The sequence below is a fragment of the Rhinopithecus roxellana genome, chromosome 3 (genome assembly GCF_007565055.1).
Source record: "Rhinopithecus roxellana isolate Shanxi Qingling chromosome 3, ASM756505v1, whole genome shotgun sequence".
Lineage (NCBI taxonomy): Eukaryota > Metazoa > Chordata > Mammalia > Primates > Cercopithecidae > Rhinopithecus > Rhinopithecus roxellana.
In genome coordinates, this window is record NC_044551.1 from 9,964,703 (window position 1) to 9,985,664 (window position 20,962).

Genomic DNA, 20,962 nt, shown 5'->3' on the forward strand with positions numbered 1-20,962 from the left:
TTCACCCACTCCCTCCGGACCTCAACATGACCTTTGGCGTAGTTGTGAACCTGACATAGTGTTTGTCATATCTGGGGGAGGAAATAACTTGTTGTAAAGAAGCAAAACAGAATCTTCTCTGCTTTAACCATTTATCAGTATGTTTTTAGGAAATTTCATCAGTTATTTTTCTTTCCACTTATTACTAATTTTCCCAGGTGTTTTTGATTGAAGTTGGATGTAAGAGTGTCAGAAGTGCTCTTTATGTATTGGCCCAAAGGGATAGGATCCAGATTTTTGTGCACATGGAATTTTAGTAAACTTAGTTAAGAACTCTGCGAAGGTGTTAATAAAAAGGGACCTTAAGATGGCAGTTCAGTTGTGGTAGGCTTTGGAGATATCACCAGCCTATGGTGTATAGGCTAAACAGATTTTTAGGCTAGAAGAATAAAAAAAGATTTTATTCTAGCCAAAAAATACCTGCTCTATGGAGTTGTTGAACTCCGTAGTCTTTTATCACCAGTGTTCTATGATTTCATGATGATAAAGCTTGGCATCAAAAAAAAAAAACTCATTATAAATCAAAAGCCCATTGGTGGATATTTTCATTCTTGGAGATCCATATCCTATAGTTCTTGGAAAGTTGCTTGAATTTTTTTTAATAATTTTTTTGACTATCGTTTATTTTTTCTTTCTTCATGAAATATTTGGATTGTCTCTCCAATTCTCTTATCTTTTATCTTATAGTTTTCATCTCACTTTTTTTTTTTTTTTTAACCTTTTGGGTGATTTCCTCAACTCTGTTCACCAACCTTCCTATGAAACTTTTTATTTTGGCTATCCTATTTTTAATTATGGAGTTGTTGAACTCCATAGAGCAGGAGAAATAATATATGTAAAACACTCAGCACTATTCATTACATAGTGTTTAATTAATAAATAATAGTGATTATTGTGGTGTTGGCTTTTACAATGTGGAATCTTTGAACTCCTTAGTGAATTACCAGTTGTAATTCTATATTATACATCACATTTTAGTTGTACATATATGTTTCTAAAGAAGTATTCTCCTTATGTGTGTTTATTTTCAGAAATGCCTAAAACAACTCTTTGTAACCCAGAAGGTGGTTCAGCAGGCTAATGGAAAAATGCAGCTCTGTGAGCAATCCCAGTGTGTTTGGAAAGGTACAGGGTCAAGACATTGTCCTTCCTTCCTGCCCTCCTCTCTCTCTGCCTCCTTCATGTCTTCCTAATCTTAAAATATATTATTTTAAGTATATTTTATAGTATTAAAGATATATGATATAAATATATAATAATAAATAACAGACTAAATCAACCTAATTATAAAATTTGAATAATTCTCATAATCCTCTGTTCTAACTACCCCTACCTCCAAGTCCCATTCTCTATAGGTGACCACCTTTAGCTCTTCCAGCTGTACTCCTGGTGTTTACATCTATTTTCTAAATAATATTGGTAAACTGCTATTTCTTGCGATTTTAGACTTGATCATGACTTTTTTGTTTTTGGTGTTGCTCAGGCTGGAGTGCAGTGGTGCGATCTTGGCTCACTGCAACCTTTGCCTCCCAGGTTCAGAGGATTCTCATGCCTCAGCTTCCTGAGTAGCTGGGGTTATAGGCATGCACCACCATGCCTGGTTAATTTTTTTTTTGTATTTTTAGTAGAGTTGGGGTTCACCATGTTGGCCATGGCTGGTCTCGAACTCCTGGCCACAAGTGATCCTCCTGCCTCAGCCTCCCAAAGTGGTGGGATTACAGGCATAGTAGGTAAGAATTTAGTTATCTTTCTGCCTCATTCGGTTTCATCAGTTTCTTGACATGCTTATATCACACTTTAAAAAAGTAAAATTAGAAGTTAATGTTTACATATTACTACACAACTATTATTCACTATCAAGTCAAATAGTATAATTGTGCTTCTTTTCTAGTATAACTTTTGCTGAGTATTAAAAGTTGCCTTATTTTTCATTTACTAGATATCTATGACACTATTAATATTTCCTCTAAATGCTCCAATGTTTTGTCCTGTAGCTGTCAATAACAATTTCCATGTGCTCACCCACTCCAGTTTCTTCTTTTCCTTGATGACCTCCCCCTGAGAGCGTGCTGAACAGGCTGCTTTCTTGGCCAGTTGCACAGTTGTCTTCCAGGACTTTTCATCAATATTAGATCCACTATTTTTGGGCAGCTATGTTATGCTCTTTCTGGGTTTGCTTGTCTGAAAATGTCCTTATTCTTCTTTTATGCTTGATCCATAGTTTGGCTGGCTATAAATTCTAGTTTCACTCAGAATTTTGACAATATTGCTTTATTGTTTTCTAGCATCCACTGTTGCTGTTGAGAAGTCATGTGTTAATTTGACTTCAACTTTGCTTTTTCTCTTTTGATGCTCTTAGAAAAAACTTTTATTGCCAGTGTTCTAAGCTTTCATGATGATAAAGCTTGGCATTAAAAAAAAAAAAAACACAACTCATTGTAAATCAAAAGCCCATTGGTGGATATTTTCATTCTTGGAGATCCATATCCTATAGTTCTTGGAAAGTTGCTTGAATTATTTTTTAATATTTTTTTCACTATCGTTTATTTTTTCTTTCTTTATGAAATATTCTGGATTGACTCTCCAATTCTCTTATCTTTTATCTTCTATTTTTCATCTCACTGTTTTTTTTTTTTTTTTTTTTTTTTTAACCTTTTGGGTGATTTCCTCAACTCTGTTCACCAACCTTCCTATGAAACTTTTTATTTTGGCTCTCCTACTTTTAATTTTTTAAAAGTAATTTCTGTACTCTGTTCTTTTTTTTTTTTTTTTTTACAGCATCCTGTTGGTGCTTCATGGATATACCACCTTCTCCTATATCTCTGACAATATTTTGTAGAGTTTTGGCAGTACTTCTGTGCTCTCTGCGTTGTTTTCCTTTGCTTTGGTTTTCTCTCCCTCCAACCCCCCATTTACTTTGGCTTCTCTCTTTCAGAGTAAAAACTTTCCCGAAAGGTGTGCGTTTTAAAAATAGTACTAGGGTAAAGAGCTTAGTTCTCCTATCCTAGGTTAAGAGTACCAGAGTAAATTCAGCATAAAGATTTTAGTACAGGCGCGATGGGTCAAGCCTGCAATCCTAGCACTTTCAGAGGCTGAGGCGGTGGATCACTTGAAGGTGGGAGTTCGAGACCAGCCTGGCCAACATGATGAGACCCCCCCCCATCTCTACTAAAAACACAAAAATTAGCTGAGCATAGTGGCTTACACAGGTAATCCTAGCTACTTGGGAGGTTGAGGCAGGAGAATCACTTGAACCTGGGAGGTGGAGGTTGTAGTGAGCCGAAATCACACCACTGCACTCCAGCCTGGGCGACAAAGTGAGACTGTTTTTTTTTTTTTTTTTAAACTCAAAAACTGTTTTTTTCTTTCGTACATCTCCATGGTGCCTGGTGCTATTGAATTAAAAAAATTGTCATTTTTGTTTATCCAGAGAATAAACATCTGGTTTCTTCTGGTATATGCATATATGTGTGTATGTATTTACTTGGTTGGGCAGGGTGTGTGTGTATGTGTGGGAACTTGACAGTCTTTCAACTAATCCACCTCTCAGTCTTCTCTGTGCCTCTGAGCCCTTGTGGGATTTTGCAAGGCAAATCAGCTTGTTTCTCTTCACTGTCTCCCTTTGCAGGCACTTGAGGGGTAGTTTCTTATGCTATTCTTGGTCAGTTATTAATCCTTTATTCACTTTCTAGAAAATTATTGCACTCTCTTGCCCACTGCTGTATTCACTCTCATACTGTTTGTTCTTGTGTTTTCACCCCTTAAAAAAGTCATTTGCTGTACTTAGGCTGAAAATAGGAGGCAGAAGAAGTAAGCTTACATGGCCATTCCACCGACTTGACTTGACTTACATCTGTCTCTCCCCTTCCCATAGATCACTTTAGTGGCAGCATTAAGAAATGATTTGAACAGGAGGGTGTTGGAGGCAAAGACTAATTGAGAGGCCCTCTGAATGTTCTATGCAAGACTCTGTTATTGATTCTTTTAAGGAAATTTAAACTATGAAATAGATCCCACGTAAGCCAAGTAATTTCTCATCAGTGGATCATGGGGACAAATGTTATCCAGGTGCTGTGTATATAAAGCAATTCTTTATGCCTTGTCCATATCTGATGACTCTAAAACCTTACAGCAGGCAGCACCTGTAAACTTTCAGGTGTACCTCTTTGCCCAAAGCTGGTAGGAAACTTCGGATGGTGGTGTTCTGAGTGTATCAGGGAAGCTCTGCAGCCACGCAGTGGGGAGATGATTGCCTGTGGCAATTTCTAGAAGGTCCTTGTTCCATGCTACATTTGAAGCTCTCAGTGCTTTCTTTCTTTCTTTTCTTTTTTTTTTTTTTGAGACAGAGTCTTGCTCTGTTGCCCAAGCTGGAGTGCAGTGGCGTGATCTCAGTTCACTGCAGCCCTCTGTCTCCTGGGTTCAAGCGATTCTCCAGTCTTAGCTTGGGATTACAGGCACACACCACCCTGCCCAGCTAATTTTTGTGTTTTTAGTAGAGAAGGGGTTTCACCATGTTGGCCAGACTGGTCTCCAACTCCTGACCTCAAATGCTCCACCCGCCTCAGCCTTCCAAAGTGCTGAGATTATAGGCATGAGCCGCTGTGCTTGGCCTCCCAAAGTCTTTTGACCCTGAGCCCCATGTGTTTTCATTCCTACTTTCTGTTGCCATCATGGAAGTTTTTGTGTTATTCATGAGATTACTGTCATGGTTGGAAAATAATTGTTTGGGAGCCAGAATTCTGTGTGAGAACCCTCTTGAGAGAACTAGTGTGGTTCATTTCATAAATGCTGAGGAAACTTGCCTGCTACATTTCCCTCTGGAATAAGTTCTGGTAAGCGTATCCATGGGGTGCTTTGGCAAGGTCTCAAATATAAATGTGAACAAGGAGACAGAAATCCTCAATGCTAAAGTAGACGTCTGTTTTTATGGCTTGTCCTAATTTTTTTTTTTTTATGAAGTCTTTCTCTATCGCCCAGGCTGGAGTACAGTAGTGTAATCTTGGCTCATGGCAACCTCCACCTCCTGGATTGAAGCAATTCTCCTGCCTCAGCCTCCCGAATAGTGGGGATTACAGGCCTGTGCTACCACACCTGGCTAATTTTTGTACTTTTAGTAGAGAGAGGGTTTCACCATGTTGCCCAGGCTGGTCTTGAACTCCAGCCACAAGTGATCTGCCCATCCTTGGCCTCCCAAAGTGCTGGGATTATAGGTGTGAACCACTGCACCTGGCGTGTCCCAATTTTTTATTAAAAATATGTTTTGGGGCTGGGCGCGGTGGCTCACACCTATAATCCCAGCACTTTGGGAGGCCAAGGTGGGTGGATCACAAGGTCAGGAGTTTGAGACCAGCCTGGCCAACATAGTGAAACCCCTGTCTCTACTAAAAATACACACAAAAAATTAGCTGGGCATGGTGGTGGGTGCCTGTAGTCCCAGCTACTCGGGAGGCTGAGGCAGGAGAATTGCTTGAACCTGGGAGGCGGAGGTTGCAGTGAGCCGAGATCGTGCCACTGTACTCCAGCTTGGGTGATAGAGTGAGACCCCGTCTCAAAAAAAATTTTTTTCTTTTTTGGAAATTTTCTTTTAAAAATTATGTAGATAACACATAAATACACACTTTCAACTTCTAAATACAGGGGTGTCCAGTCTTTTGGCTTCCCTGGGCCACATTGGAAGAAGAAGGATTGTCTTGGGCCACACATAAAATACACTAACAGTAAAGATAGCTGGTGAGCTAAAAAAATAAAAAAAAAAAATCACAAAAAAATCTCATAATGTTTTTAAAAAGTTTATAAATTTGTGTTGGGCTGCATTCAAAGCCCTCCTGGGCTGCATGTGCCTTGTGGGCTGCAGATTGGACAAGCTTCTATCTAGAACTTTGTGCATATTTATTCTTCAAGTGTCTGTTTCTCAGCAGTAAAAAGGGGAAAAAATTGAGTTAGATGCATAAAAATAGGCACAAAATTTCAGGCCTTCTAAATGTTCTTTTGGGGGTTTGGGAAAGTATGGTTGGGATGAGAGTATGCACCTTGTCTTTTCCTTAGAATGATATTTTCTTAAAACCAAAATAAAATGTGTGGGGACATGTCTTTCCTCAGCTCTCTCATCTTCTTTTGTCCTAAACAGCAACAAGTTTTTGTTTTTGTAAGGTGCTGAATATTTGATTTAGAATAAAAAATATATGTTCTATGAAGCCAGAGATAATATACCTATATTATTCTGATATTTTAGGAGTCTCTCTCTCTCTCTCTCTATATATATATATATACACACACACACACACACACATACACACAAACTGTATTATTTAGATTTGTTTTAGGTTCACAGTAAAATTAGGCAGAAGGTGCAGGTTCCCTTATATCTCGTTACCACACATGCACAGCCTCCCCCATCATCGACATCTCCCACCAGAGTGGTACATTTGTTACAATCAATGAACCTACATTGACACATCATTGTCACCCAAAATCCATAGTTTACATTAGAGTTAATTCTTGATGTTATGTATTCTATGGGTTTGACTGATGTATAATGACATGTATCACTGTTATAATATACAGAATAGTTTCATTTTCCTAAAAATGCTCACTAATTTGTCTATTCATCTGTCTTGCCCCTTCCCATAGAAAGCTTTTTGCTGTATCTATAGTTTTTCATTTTCCAGAATGTCATATAGTTGGAATCATACAATATATAGTTTTTTCAGATTGTCTTCTTTCACTTGGTAATGTGCATTTAAGGTTCCTTCATGTCTTATTTTTATTTTTTTTAGAGACAGAGCCTCACTCTGTCACCCAGGCTGATGTGCAATGGTGCAGCCATGGTAGCATTGGCCTCCTGGCTCAAGTGACACTCCCACCGAAGCCTCCCAAGTAGCTGGGACTACAGGCATGGGCCAGCAAGCCCGGCTAATTTCTGTAATTTTTGTAGAGACTGGGTTTCGCCATGTTGCCCAGGTAGGTCTCAAACTCCTGGGCTCAGGCAATCTGCCTGCCTCAGCTCCTAAAGTGCTGGGATTGCAGGCGTGAGCCACCGTGCCCAGCTCCAGGAGATTTTTTGTTCATTCTTTGGGTATTGATTATTATTATTATTTTTTTAACATTGGTGATACTTTATCAGCAAGCCTAAGTATTTTTAGTAATCTTGCAGTTTTGCCCTCAACTACAGGTTTTCATAGCTAACACAGAAGCAGGAATTTATGAGTAACATTTTGGTTTCTTGGTGTAGCATTGTGAAGTTCTCATGCTTTTATCAGAAGCCATCTGGTCATAGACACCACAAGTCACCTAGGTGGTCTTGGTTTCTTTCGATTTTATAATTCTTAGTTTGATCACAAGCTGAGTGGTTAGAGATGAAAAGACAGTGGCCTGTGGTTTGAACTTAGTATGGTCTTTTGATGAGAACTGAACAAAAGATAGAATACTGACCTTAGATAGTCATGGGTAAAATTAACCAAAAGTAGTAAGTCTGTGTGCTCTGATACTGAAATATTGAGAGAAAGAGCTAAAATCAATGAATCAATAAATATTTATTGATGAAGTCTCAGAGTAGGGCATAGATGTACCAGGTAAGTCTTGATGTGGAAAAGCAAAATTCACTTTGGTTTTAAAATCCCAAATAACAGAAGAAATATTCAAAGCATGACGTAGTATCTCTGTGTACTCCCCACAAGATCTGTCTTCTTCATTCAGGTCTGTATGCATGTGCTTTTTATTAGAAAGTGTTGTTGAAAAAAATTTTAATATTCTTGTTTAAATTAATACTGAAGTACTCTTCATTTCCTTCCTTCCTTGGCTCTTTGTACTGTAGTTTTATCATAATGACTACTTATTTTCCACTTAATTAAGCTTTTCCACTTTATGTTATTTCTTAACACCCACAATAACAAATATTATATTTTTAGGATCACAGAGCTGTGTAGAAGTGTTTGTTTCTTGTAGGCTGCAAAGATGGAGTCAGAGATGAATCCTTCCATCTTAAAAGGTCCAGTGATATAAACGATTCCATACTCCAACCAGAGGTGAAGATTCATCTTACTGGTCTTCGAAATGACTACTGTAAGTAATCATTTAGATTGGGAATTGAAAACTTGAAATGACAAAATGCATCCTGTGCTTGGTATAAACTTGAAATTTGATTAAAGCAGATGGCCTTTATGCCTCGTATCCAAATAGTGTAACATCCAAATATGGCTAATATACCTGACTTTTCCTGGTGCAACTTTCATGTTCAGGGATGGGTATTGTTAATGTTGGCATGGTGTGGGAAATATACATTTTATGTTACTGTATTAGAAAGAATTGTACTAATGATGGTCTATTCTTATGCATATATTTTAAATATGGGTAAATTGAATCAGTCAAACAACTGCATTGGGTCTACTTGTTATATGCCCAGCTTGTAATCTAGTTTGGAGGACGGGACTAACTGACACGGAACTGATACCATATGCCAAGGTAGATTATAAATAATAAATCATGGGATATGAGGAGTTATAAAGACTAGAAAGAGCTTAGTGAGCTTCGGTGTTGTCTAGAAAGACGTTGTGGAGATATTTATACTTAAGCTGGATCTTGAAAGATTGTTAGAACTTGGAAAAGTATAGAGGAGAAGGACCATTTTTGGTATTGTTAACAGCATGAAGAAGGCAGGATGTTGGTAATTAATGATATTTAATGGCAATGAAGAAGATACATTGGGGACTGGTGAATAGGTGGGTACAGATTATGGAGAAAAATTTAGAAATTTAGATTTGTTTTGGGAGTTGTTGACTAAGAGAAACATCAAAGGAAAATTCATGGCAGTGTATGCAGAATGCACTTAGTAGGTAAGAGCTGCCAAAGAGTGAAGGCTTATTTTTCCTTCATGAAGAAAAGAAATTGGATGATAAATGAATTCATGATTATTCCAAGTTTTTGAAGCAGGAGAAGGGTGGTGTCACTGAGAAGACAGATTGGCAGAGGAGGTGATTTGGAGAGGAAAGACTATGCTTGAATATTATATTAAAGGAGACAATGAGACATAGAAGAAGCTTGGCAGATTATTTGAAACGAATGCTGGTAGTTGAAAGAGGATGGACTAGCCTGTAGGTCAGATGACTATGATTGAAGCCAGGAGCCAGTGTAAGCTCCCTAGGTGAGGGAGAGAGGAGCAGAGGGAAGGGGCCTGGGCTCCATGGAATATCTACAAAGAGGCATGAGCTGGAAAAAGCAAAATCCCTAAAGGGAACAGTTCTGTATCTTCCTATTCTTTCAGCTCCTTCTCCAAAAGAATTTATTGTCATGACCAACTAAGAAGGATGCATTTTCAAAAAATGTTAAAAAACTGTTACACTCATATTAAAAAGAAACAACTTTTGTTCCCATTTTTCCTTTAAGCCACAGCCCTTTTTCTTTCTTTCTTTTCCTTTTTTTTTGAAACAGAGTCTTGCTGTGTCACCCAGGCTGGAGTGCAGTGGCTCACTGCAGCCTCCACCTCCTGGGTTTAAGCGATTCTCGTGCCTCAGCCTCTTGAGTAGCTGGGCGTGTAGCTACAGGCATTTGCCACCATGCCCGGCTAATTTTTGTATTTTTAGGAGAGACGGGGTTTCACCATATTGGCCAGGCTGGTCTCGAACTCCTGACCTCAAGTGATCCGCCTGCCTTGGCCTTCCAAAGTGCTGGGATTACAGACGTGAGCCACCATGCCCAGCTGCACAGCCCTCTTTCTTTCCCCTCTTTGACAGTAAAACTTTCAAAACATCTTTATACTTATAATTTTCTATTTCTCTCTCCATATTGTCTCAAATCCACTCTAGTCAAGTTTTAAGTCTCATCATTCAATTGAAACTACTCTTCCAAACATTACCAAAGAACTCCTCATTGTTAAATCCAACAGTTACTTCTTAGACTTCATACTGAATCCTAACAACTATATTTGAGACAGCCGATCAATCCCTCCTTCTTGATATCCCACTCTTTTGGGTTTTGTCCAAGAGTCTTTTTGTTCACTCGTTCTCATCCTTTTTTGCTGATTTGTGTTTCTCTTCCATTTCCCTGACCTCTAAATGTTGGAGTACCCAAGGCCTATTCCTTGGACATCTTTTCTTTTTTTACTTCGGTTCTATTTTAATTGATCTTAGCTTTTTGACTCTATCTCTTTGTATTGTATTTTGTCGTCATTGTTCTAGGGATTACAATGTGATTTCAACTTTCTTAGTCTACGTAGAGTTACTATTGTACACTTCACACAATATATAAACATCTTGCAATCATGTAGGTCTCTCAAACTCCCCACTGCTTTTTAGGTTACTGTAGTTGTCATGTGTGTTTGTTTGTTTGTTATTGTTTTTTGAGGGGGGATCTCACTCTGTCACCCAAGCTGGAGTGCAGTGGCTCAGGCTGGAGACTGTAGAGGCTTACTGTAGCCTCTGCCTCCTGGGCTCAAGTGATCCTCCTGCCTTAGCCTCCCAAGTAGCTGGGACCACGGGCACATACCACCTTGTCCAGGTAATTTTTTGATTTTTTGTAGAGATGGGGTCTTACTTTGTTGCCCAGGCTGGTCTTGAACTCCTTGGGCTCAAGTGATCCTCCCACCTTGGCCTCTCAAAGTGCTGGGATTACACGTGTGAGCCACTGTGTCTGGCCTGTCATGCATTTTGTATTTACATACACTGAAAACCGTCCAATTATAAGCATTTTAAAATTGAAAAAATATTTAAATAGCTTAAGAGGAAAAAATGGCTCCTATGTTTACCCAAATATTTACCAATTTCAGTGTTCTCCTTCATTTCTGAAGATCCAAGTTTCTCTTTCATATAATGTCCCTTTAGCCTGAAGAGCTTCCTTTATCAGTTCTTGCAGATTAGGTCTGTTGGCACAGACTTCTGTTAGATTTTCCATCTTCCAGTTTATGAGATTTTTGCTGGATATAGAATTCTGAGTTGAAAGATTCATCACCACCCCCTACCCCCAGCATTTAAAAGATGTTGTTCCATTGACTGTGGCCTCCATGGTGTCTGGTGAGAACCCCATGGTCATCTGAAATCTTGTTATCCTGCTTCTAAGACCTGACTCTACTTACACATGTTAGATTTTTGGATATTATTCTACAATTCCCTGAGGCTTCATTCTTTAACAAATTTTTTCTCCACATTCTTTACGTTGAATACTTTCTGTTATCTATATTCAAGTTTACTGTTTCCTCTATCACCTCTATCCTGCTATTCAGCGTATCCAAGGAATTTTTCAGATATTATATTTTTCCATTTTAAAGTTTGTATTTTATGGTTTTTGTATATTTGATTTCCGTTTTAGAGCTTTGTTTTATGATTTCTATTTTCTTTACTTAGAAAATACTTTTGGGTTTTCTGTTTATCTGCTAAAGCTTCATATAAAACTTCATATGACTTTTCATTCATGTGTGGTTTTCTTCACTTCATGGAGAATATAATGGCTGCTTTAAAGTCTTTGTTTGATAATTTCTATACCTAGGTCATCTTGGAGTTTTCATCTATTGGTTATGTTTTGCCTTTACATTTATCTAGTAATTTTGAATTTTGTCTGGATATTGTAGATTTTATGTTATAGTCACTGGATCCTATAGAGAATGTTGATGTTTTCCTCTGGTTGATGTTTTTGTTCTAGTTAGGTTCATATTTTAAGTTTTGTCTTGCCATTTGTGGGTGGTGTTTCAAATCTTAGATCAGTTTCTTTAACTTTGACCATGCTGGTTTGGGTCTGTATCTCGTACATGTGGATCAGAGCCTAGACTGAGACTTAAATGGATGTTTCAAATCTCAGTTCGTTTCTTAAAGCCTTTGCTAAGCTAATTTGAGTCTCTTCTGCATGTAAATGATTTAGGGGTAAGGCTGAGATGTGTGTGAATTAATATACTCACACTCAGAGGATCTCTTTCTTTCGGCTTTCTCATGTCTAGGACTTTCCCCTCATACCGGTATCAGTTCTATGCCTCAGGCTCTATTTCCATGGTTTCTCTGACCAGAAAGATGGTGTCCTTTTTATCAGAGTCTTCGCTGGCACTCTATGACTGGGGCCTGTCCTCGGGGCAAATGTGTGAAAGAAGAAAAGTGGGAAACTCACCCCCAGCCAGGTTGCTTCTCCAAAGTTTGACTCCCTTACTTAGTTTACTGCTTTTTCTTACTTTCCAGGGTCTCCAGGTGTTTGTTTTTTAGACTTCATTCAGAGTTTATATTTATCACAGGGAGGGAATGTATTGTAGAGGTTTAAACTACTGTAGGGAAACTGATATGCTACTTAGTTTTATACTGTTATGTGTCAGTCAGGAGTTTCTGACTGATAAGAAATAAGATAGGGTATATTTTAATAAATTGTCGTACAAATATGTTTTCTCTTAGCAGTCAAAGGTTTCTTATTAGTGTAAGCTGTAGAATACTGTTGAGCACATGTAGGTATCATACGTGAACCACCGCCTCTTCTAGCTGGGTGGTGTTTTTGGTTAGAAATGATGGTGGCATCTCCCTTATAGATATCCTAGGTCCAAGGGTGTCTCCATAAGCATTATATGCTTTTAATTTTTAGTGATCTGTTAAGTGAAGTCTACATGTACTAATAATGGTAGATGAATCCTGTCAAATTCTTTAAATGCCTCTAAATAAGTATATTTCAGTGTAAATAATAAGCATTATTGCTTATTAGACTGTAAGTGTTGACACCAGATTCTATCCCAGTTTTCATTTTTGAACTTTTAAGGATTTTCTTAGTTCCATGTTTCTGTTTTCCAGCTAACCATGGGATGGTATTAGTCTTTTCCCCCTACCTATAAATAAAGTTGTTTATTTGAACATGTTTTAATTTGGCTGTATAATTACCCTAATTTGAAGTGCTTTTCTTATAGATCTGAATATCCTAGACTGGAGTTTTCAGAATCTTGTGGCCATAGCCCTGGGCTCTGCTGTATACATCTGGAATGGGGAGAACTGCAATGGGATTGAAACCATAGACTTAAGTCTCACTTGTAACTATATCTCTTCTGTGTCTTGGATAAAAGAGGGAACTTGCTTGGCAGTTGGCACCAGCGAGGGAGAAGTGCAAGTACTGGCCAGTTTTTTTTTCTCATCATGTTCTCTGTGTATTACTACACTATAATTGACTTTTAATAATAAGTTAATGTAAAGTAGAGAAACTAGGAGATGACATTCTACTTTTTTTTTTTTTTTTTACTGAATGATTTTTAATGAAGACTTAAGGGTACTCTGGTTAGTTTCCACCACAATCTTTCTGTCATGTTTAAAAATATACCTTCTCTGAAACTAAAGTTGGGCTTGTAGAATCTCCAGTTTTGGAGCTTTGGAGAGAGGAAGATACTTTCAGTTCTCCTTTTCACCTGAAGCCATGATTAGGAGTACAGTTATAGAAAATGAGTGAATTTTTTCTTCTGATAGGCTCTTTGAAATGGGGATTTATTGAGCTTCCATCAGTCTATCTAATTTCTCATGTATCATTATTATTATTTTTTATTACTAACAGAATAAACAGTATCACTCATGTGCAAATGATTTAGGAGGGCCACAGATGGCTTTCTCACTGCTTTCTCATCTCTGCAATGATAATGAATGCTGTGAAGTCTATGTCATAATTTCTTCTTACACCAAAGTTGTTATTCCCCATGGTGATCAGAATATTATCTGTAGCTGGCAGGAAAGGAGTCTCTTAGCAATAAGTGGAATTTTTGATTCTAGGAAGTATCCGGGCACCCACATCTTATTAATACATTTGTTGGTAACTGTAGGTAGATTTCCAGATTTGTAATTCTCACAATTCAGAAGGAGCTAGAAATGTGGTAATGATTCTCAACCCTTGGCTGCACATTGAATTCACCTGGGGAGCTTTAAAACAATTGCCGTATCCAGGTTCTACTCCGCCAACTAAATCTGCATCCATAGTGGTACAGACTCCCTAGCTGATTCTAATACACAGTCAGAATTGAGAACTGCTGGCCAGAGGTGCTGGGTTTTCGCTTAGTACAAAAACTAACAATATCAACAGTAATTGGCTCTCAGGCCTTTGAGAAGACAGTGGGCTGTGAAAACTCCAATGCTACATAACTCTCCTTGTTCATTTTTTCAGTTATGGGATGTGGTAACTAAAAAGCGACTGAGAAATATGCTTGGTCATTTGTCAGTAGTTGGGGCTCTGAGCTGGAATCACTTTATCCTCAGCAGGTAAGAAGTGTCTTGTTGGAGACAGTTGTGTTTGTATTAACAATTGATTATGGGGCCTGAGTAAACAATTATAATATTCAAAACCTAAACTGATCAAAAATAAAACAAAATAGGCCATTGGACTTAATATCAAGTATGATCCCACCCTCTCAGGTATTCAGATCTGCTGGCGATATAAGTGTCTTGGTGCCCACACGTACCATGTGTGCCTTCTGCATGGGATTCACTAAATTGTTCAGATAAAATGTGAAACTCCCTTCAAGCAAAAGGTTTCTCTGTGCTAAGTAATAGGTACTAAAGGGATATTGTGCTGAAATCAAGTATTTATTGCTATCAGTATCTATACTATGGAATATGTTGAGCTCCCTGGGGCACATTTCCAATTCACAGACCCACAGAAATTATGGCGGAAGGAACCTCATAGATTATCCTGTTCAGTAGTTCTCAAACTTGAACATGCATCACAATCACCTGGAGGGCTCCTCAAAACGCAGATTGCTGGCTTCACTTGGGGGGCTTCAGATTCATTAAGTCTTGAGGGGCTGATAATTGGCATTTCTCATTTCCCAAGTGATGCTGATGACTTATCCCTTTGAGAACTAATGATTTAGTTTAACTGCTTCTTTTTTAACCAGAAAAATTAAGTGACTTGTTCCTATGAGCCTACATAACTGGTCTAAATATATACTGCTTTTAATCACAGCCTTTCATTTTCATATTGTAGTTCTTAAGATTAAGGTAGACTTAAGTTAGATAAATCCCAAAGACTTTTAAAATGTATATAAATAATTTGATGTAAACTTGAGATTTGAATATCTTGTGATTTTGGCCATACTTAAAACAACTTAGTTATTGCAGTCTCCTTTGTATGTACTCAAACTCCTTCCTATGTACTCAAACTCCTTTTCTAATCTGCATTGTTAAAGTTTAGTTTCATTAGCCACGAGGAAAATGAACAGATCCTTTCTTATAATAATAGCAGCTAACATTTTCAGACTACTCTGTGCCAGGCACTGTGCTGTACTTTTTATGTGTGTAATTTCATTTTAATCACTGCAGTAACATGATAAGGTGGTCTCTTATCCTCAATTTTGTTTTTGCAAATGAGTAAACTAAGACACTAGCCTGAAGTCACGTGGTTAGTAAGCGACAGAGTTGGGATAACCCAGCTGGTCTGGCTCCAGAGCCGATATTGTTTATCAGAATGCTGTTCAGCATTGCATAGTTTTAAACAATGTGACACTGGACTTTGAGAAATGTCTGAAATAATTGTGGAACATCATTTACTTACTCCTTAGAGAAAATTAAATTAATCTAGAAAGGGTTCATTATCTTTGAAAAAGTGATGTGATCTTTAGTTTAGTTGTTTAGTTTCACATCAGTGAGCATGAATAGAGACATTATCCACTGATTAGGAATCATATTGCAGTTTGCTGTGACATTCAATTGATTTTAAACTTCTTTTACATATTAGTGCCTTTAGCAAAACTAAGAGTGGATCTATAGGTTAATAGGAATCTACTGTTAGAAAGTCATTTCCTTTTTCTATGTTTAACATTTTACTATAAATATGTACTGAAACCATTTCATTGAGATACTCTGAAATATTCAAAGTTGCAGAAAAGTATTAATATTTCCTAGGTCCAGTATATAAACTACTATTTGGGAAAATCTGATAATCTCAGCTTAATTTTCCATGGCTGCCTACATCAGACTAAAGTCATTAGAAACATCTATCAAAGGATACTTTTAAATCTAGACTTCAAACTCTGCCAGACAAATCAATTTCACTTGTGAAAAGAATCCTCCAGGCAGAACACTCCATCCTTATTAACCCAAGGAATCTCCACCTGTGTTTTGAATCTGTCCTAGGGGTCTTTCAGAAGTTTTACTTTGAACTATGCTTTCCTCCGTGTTTTCAAATGTTTATGTAGCAACAGGGCTTAATTTTTTTGTTATGTAAACTCACAGTGGGTCAAGACTGGGGCGTGTTTATCATCATGATGTTCGGGTAGCCCAGCATCATGTTGGAACACTTCGCCACAAGCAAGCTGTGTGTGCTCTGAAGTGGTCACCAGATGGCAGGCTGCTTTCCAGCGGCTGCAATGATGGACTGCTGACAATATGGCCCCACGACCCAGGTGCCAGTGCACAGGGCCAACCGCTGAAAGTCATACCCCAGTCTACAGCAGTCAAGGTAAGAAACTCAGTAGCTTTCTAGGTTTCCTGTTACTCAGAGGCCACTGGGTATCCTTCACATATAAAAAGAAAATCATTAAGCCAATATTTTGAGATTTTTCTTTCTCTAGAATTTGCTTTGGAGTTTGTCATCACTCTCCTGAAAGACAACCTTTTTATGCTTCCCACTGGTCAGATTTTTTAATTATAGGTGACTGAAACCAAAGTCAAACTTAAGCAAAAAAGTAAATCTATTTTTTCATGTAACTGTGGAGTCCTGGGTACATACGGCTGGTTTTAAATATCAGCTGGATCTAAGGCTTTGAGTAATGTCATTTGGGCCCATCTTTTTGGCTCTTGGCTCTGCTTATCTCTGGTTTCATTCTTCCTTCAGACTTCATTTTCTGGGCAAGATGGCTCTTGGCAGCTTCAGATTCAGATTCTTCCAGATGGGTGCTGGATAAGAAGCCATCTTTCCGTATAACTCTGGTGGAAATGTGCCAGGGAGGACCCTAGTCTGCCTTTGGTCACATTCTCATCTCTCAGTTAATAATTGTGGCTAGAGAGATGGGCACACTGACAGGCCTGGGTCACAAGCTCACATGTAAGGAAAGAGACCCATTGTCAGAAAATGGCAGGGTGCTGTGAAATTAGATCAATGCTCCACCGTGTTCTGCATAATTATTTATTTCTCTGACTGTTAAGTTCTTATTTCTAGTAAAAAAAATCCATACTTTCCTTCTTGAGGAGTTGGTGACACAGATGTATGTCTTGACCTCAACATAGTCCCAGAATATATGTCACTTGCAGAGCAAAGAAATGGTTCTACCTTATTAACAATAAGCAAATTGATTACAAGAGGATTTAAAAGTTATTACAGGGCTTCCTAATATAGGATGATGTATGTAGTGACTACTGCCACTACATTGTGCTGCCCCGAAATTCCTGGCTTGTGGTTTTTCATGTCTACAGGATATTGAGAATGATGATCAGTCCAAATTCCCACTATTCATTACTTGAAAAAAAGTAGGCAAAATGTATGTAAAATATTCTGTCTGAGAACAACATACAAAAACAAAACAAAAAAATAGTTGAAAACCCAAGCCAGGCAAGACAAGTTACCTTTTTAAATGTCTTGTTGTCAAAATCTAATGCATTGAACTACTAAATGGGAAGTCCTCTTCACTAAGAAAGAGTTTCTGGAAACCAGAGCAAGCCAAGCCTCCTGGCAGTCAGCACCTGGGGAATCACTGAACAGTCACCAGTCATGTCTCTTCAGTCACCAGCTAACCAACTGGCGGAGCAGGAGACTTTGCAAGTTGGCATCTGTGTGATTCCTCTCATGGTGTAGCTTCTAATTTTGCCAAAATATTTATTATAAAAGCTATCTGGAATTTAAGAAATGACTATTTAATCATTTAAGAAATGATTTTAAGGGTATTTAAGAAAATGATTATTAATAAATATAAAAAATTATTATCCATCATATGGTAAAACTGGGGTTTGTGGGCTCAGGGGAATTTCTGAGCCTCTTGAAATTACAAAATTATGTTTTCTGTGAAATAGCCCACTTCTCCAGCCTAATCAGAGGTGGAGAATTGTTATTTGAAAAAGACAAAGCAGGGAACTTTAACTTATGATATATATTGTAGATATTTTATTTTGACTGAGAACATTACATCCACCAGATTTATTAAACTGTACATTCATTCACCATATGAGACGAAGGCCTTTGCTTTGAGTGTAGGTAGGCTGATTAGAATTCCTCATTGTCTTTCTTGTATGAACTATAACCATATTTCATTGTTCAAGGTTTCTATTTATAGTATCTGTCTGATTATCTATTGCTGTGCAACAAATTACTCAAAAATTTAGTGGCTTAAAACAATAATCATTTCATTATCTTTTATGGTTTCCCGGGTAAGGATTCTGGGAAAATGTCATCTGAGCAGTTCTGGCTCAGGATCACTCATGAGGTTGCAGTCAGACAGCATCAGAAGCTAAAAGTGCCAGGGGCTGCACCAGTTGTTTGCCGGCTGGCTGGGCATGCTCCTTCTTGCAATTTGCATCTTCATGTTGTGTGAGCTGATTTGGGTTTCCTTACAACGTGGTTGCCTCAAGCCAGTTGGAATTTGTGCTTCAGGGAAATAGGTCCAGTGCTTCAGAGAGCAAGGTGAAGGTGGTAATACCTTTTATTAATATAACCCAATTTTGTAAGTCATGCAGTGTCACTTGTCACATTTATTGGTTCCAGGTTAGTCACAAGTCCCCCCAGATTCAAAGGTAGAGGAATTAGATTGTACCTATTGATGGAGGGAATGGGCAAGGCTTAGAAGGTCTTGTCGGATGAAAGACAGTGTTGTAGCTATCTTTGGAAAATGCAATCTGCTGCAGAATCTTTAAAGTAGAGTGATGCCAGGTGCAGTGGCTCATGCCTGTAATCCCAGCACTTTGGGAGGCTAAGGAGGGTGGATGGCTTGAGCCCCAGGGAGATCAAGGCTTCAGTGACCCCTTGTGGTAACACTGCACTCCATCCTGGGCAACAGAGTGAGACTGTGTCTTAAAAAAAAAAAAAAAAAAAAAAAAAACAAACTTCCTAATTGTTTAATTTAGTTCATAGAAGTAACAATCATCTTTAGTCCAAATAAAGTAGGTGATTTAATTAAACATTTACATGTGATTTGATGAAATCACAGTTATAATAACAAGTTCACCTGTTATAAACAGGTTTGGCAAAATACAGTGGGCTCTATAAACCTACAGCTTAATTAGTGGGAGCAGAAGTGTGGAGCATTCTAGAGAACAGAAGATTAGCATGCTATGGGTGGAAATAAATATGTATTACAGAAGGAGAGGAGAACTTTGGTAAATTTAGTAAGTTGGTTAAATGAAGGATGAGAGGAACTACTGTATATTCAGATGTGTGTTTTTAAAAAATAGACTCAAACTTGTAAGAAAAGCATCAAGATGTAGGTGCTTAAATGGCAAAAAAATTCACATGGTGGGAAATGCTAGAGGAACATAAATACACAGAAAAAAGTTCATTCTTGCTAAGAAGAAAATAAATTACCCTTATAATCTGTTTTATAATTATTATAATTTCACTAGATGTAAAATAACATTTTTAACTTCATGTAACTTTTAGCCAGGGTGAAATTAGTATACTCATTGGATGCTGGTGCTGTAAAAAGTTATAACTGTTTGGAAAATTTTATGTCAACTCTTTTGAATCTTGGAATTTACTTAAAAAATTTGTCAGAAAAAAAAAGACATGTAGAATATATTCATTACAGTGCACTTTATGAGAGCAGACAACAAATAAAACACATGCACAAAAACAAAAAAATATACTCCTTTCCAAAAAAAAGCAACCCAACCCAATACAAATAAAACCACAATACAACAAAAACCAAAACAGGTCCAGCATTAGCAGAACAAAAATTAATCAGGATACAACAACATGACGGAATATTATGGGATTGTTAAAAATTATAATTGTGAAAAGTATATTAAAATGTGGAAAAGTGTTTATATGATAGGTGGAAACAACAGAAAATAATCAAATAGTATAAACACTATGTTTGCTACTTTATAAAATATTTTTACATGTAGAAGAGAAGATGCAAAAATGAGGGTGGTTACCAAGATGATTGATAAGGATACACAGATACATATAATTGTAGTATTTGTTAAAATGTCCTTTAAAGTGATTGTTATTAGTAATTTCAATTACCAATGTAAATGTGTGATACTAAATCCTATTTTTTAAATTAACTATATAAATAAATAGAAGGCAATTTTATTTTCTGAACTGCCTTAAGATTTGAAGTGCTTGAGACTTTTGAGTTGTGAGCAATCACATATAGTTCTCTTTTATCTGACCACTACCTGGAACATAAGGACACAGGTAGACAAATCAGAGAAAGCCTGCATTTTCAGAGCCAATTTGCAAGGGCACATGTGAACTACTCCAGCAGCAGATTTTTGCCCCATAGTATGTATTGCATGTAGCTTTCCAACTGTTATTGCATAGTCTATGTTAAAAAATCCACAATTGTTATCATAATTTGAGTCATGTTAGGTATCTTCCCTTCCAGAAGTGACTGCTAGTACCTGAGGAGTAATCTCTGGGGGTGCAGTTGCTCCTGCCTTTGGATAGCAGGCCCAAGAGAGCTGTGACAGGTGCAGACCTGGGGACTTGCTGCTTACTTAAGTGCATCACATTCATGAGTGCACCTTCTTTGAAGCTGACCTGTCTGTGCTATTATGTGAAACTTTAAAGGCCATGGATTGGTGTCCCTGGCAGTCTGGGGTCCTTGCCATTGGAGGAGGAATGAAGGATGGATGCTTACACATCTTGGATATAAATGCTGGGAAGAGCATACAGACCCCAAGCACAAACTCACAGGTTAATATCTCCTCTGGGCTTCATCTTCATTTCAGTCTTCTGGATTCTTGTGAAAATAGTTTATGACAGAGCCTATGCCCCCAATAAGCTCTCTTTCTCTATTGAGTCCGTAAGGAATTTGAGTTCCCAAGAGTTTCTTTTTATTGTAAAA

At 37.8% G+C, this 20,962-nt stretch overlaps 1 protein-coding gene across 3 annotated transcripts in view; it reads left to right on the plus strand.

The window, feature by feature from the left end:
* Positions 1 to 20,962, plus strand: part of CDC20B (cell division cycle 20B) — a 59,526-nt gene that overhangs the window by 32,140 nt on the left and 6,424 nt on the right. For 2 of the 3 annotated variants that reach the window (XM_010386481.2, XM_010386482.2), the window contains exons 5-10: positions 1,071 to 1,164; positions 7,984 to 8,100; positions 12,899 to 13,095; positions 14,131 to 14,225; positions 16,197 to 16,422; positions 20,686 to 20,811. In XM_010386481.2, coding sequence (XP_010384783.2) covers positions 1,071 to 1,164; positions 7,984 to 8,100; positions 12,899 to 13,095; positions 14,131 to 14,225; positions 16,197 to 16,422; positions 20,686 to 20,811 — 855 coding nt within the window. The remainder of the gene's footprint in view (positions 1 to 1,070; positions 1,165 to 7,983; positions 8,101 to 12,898; positions 13,096 to 14,130; positions 14,226 to 16,196; positions 16,423 to 20,685; positions 20,812 to 20,962) is intronic. The other variant, XM_010386483.2, reaches the window with a different exon arrangement.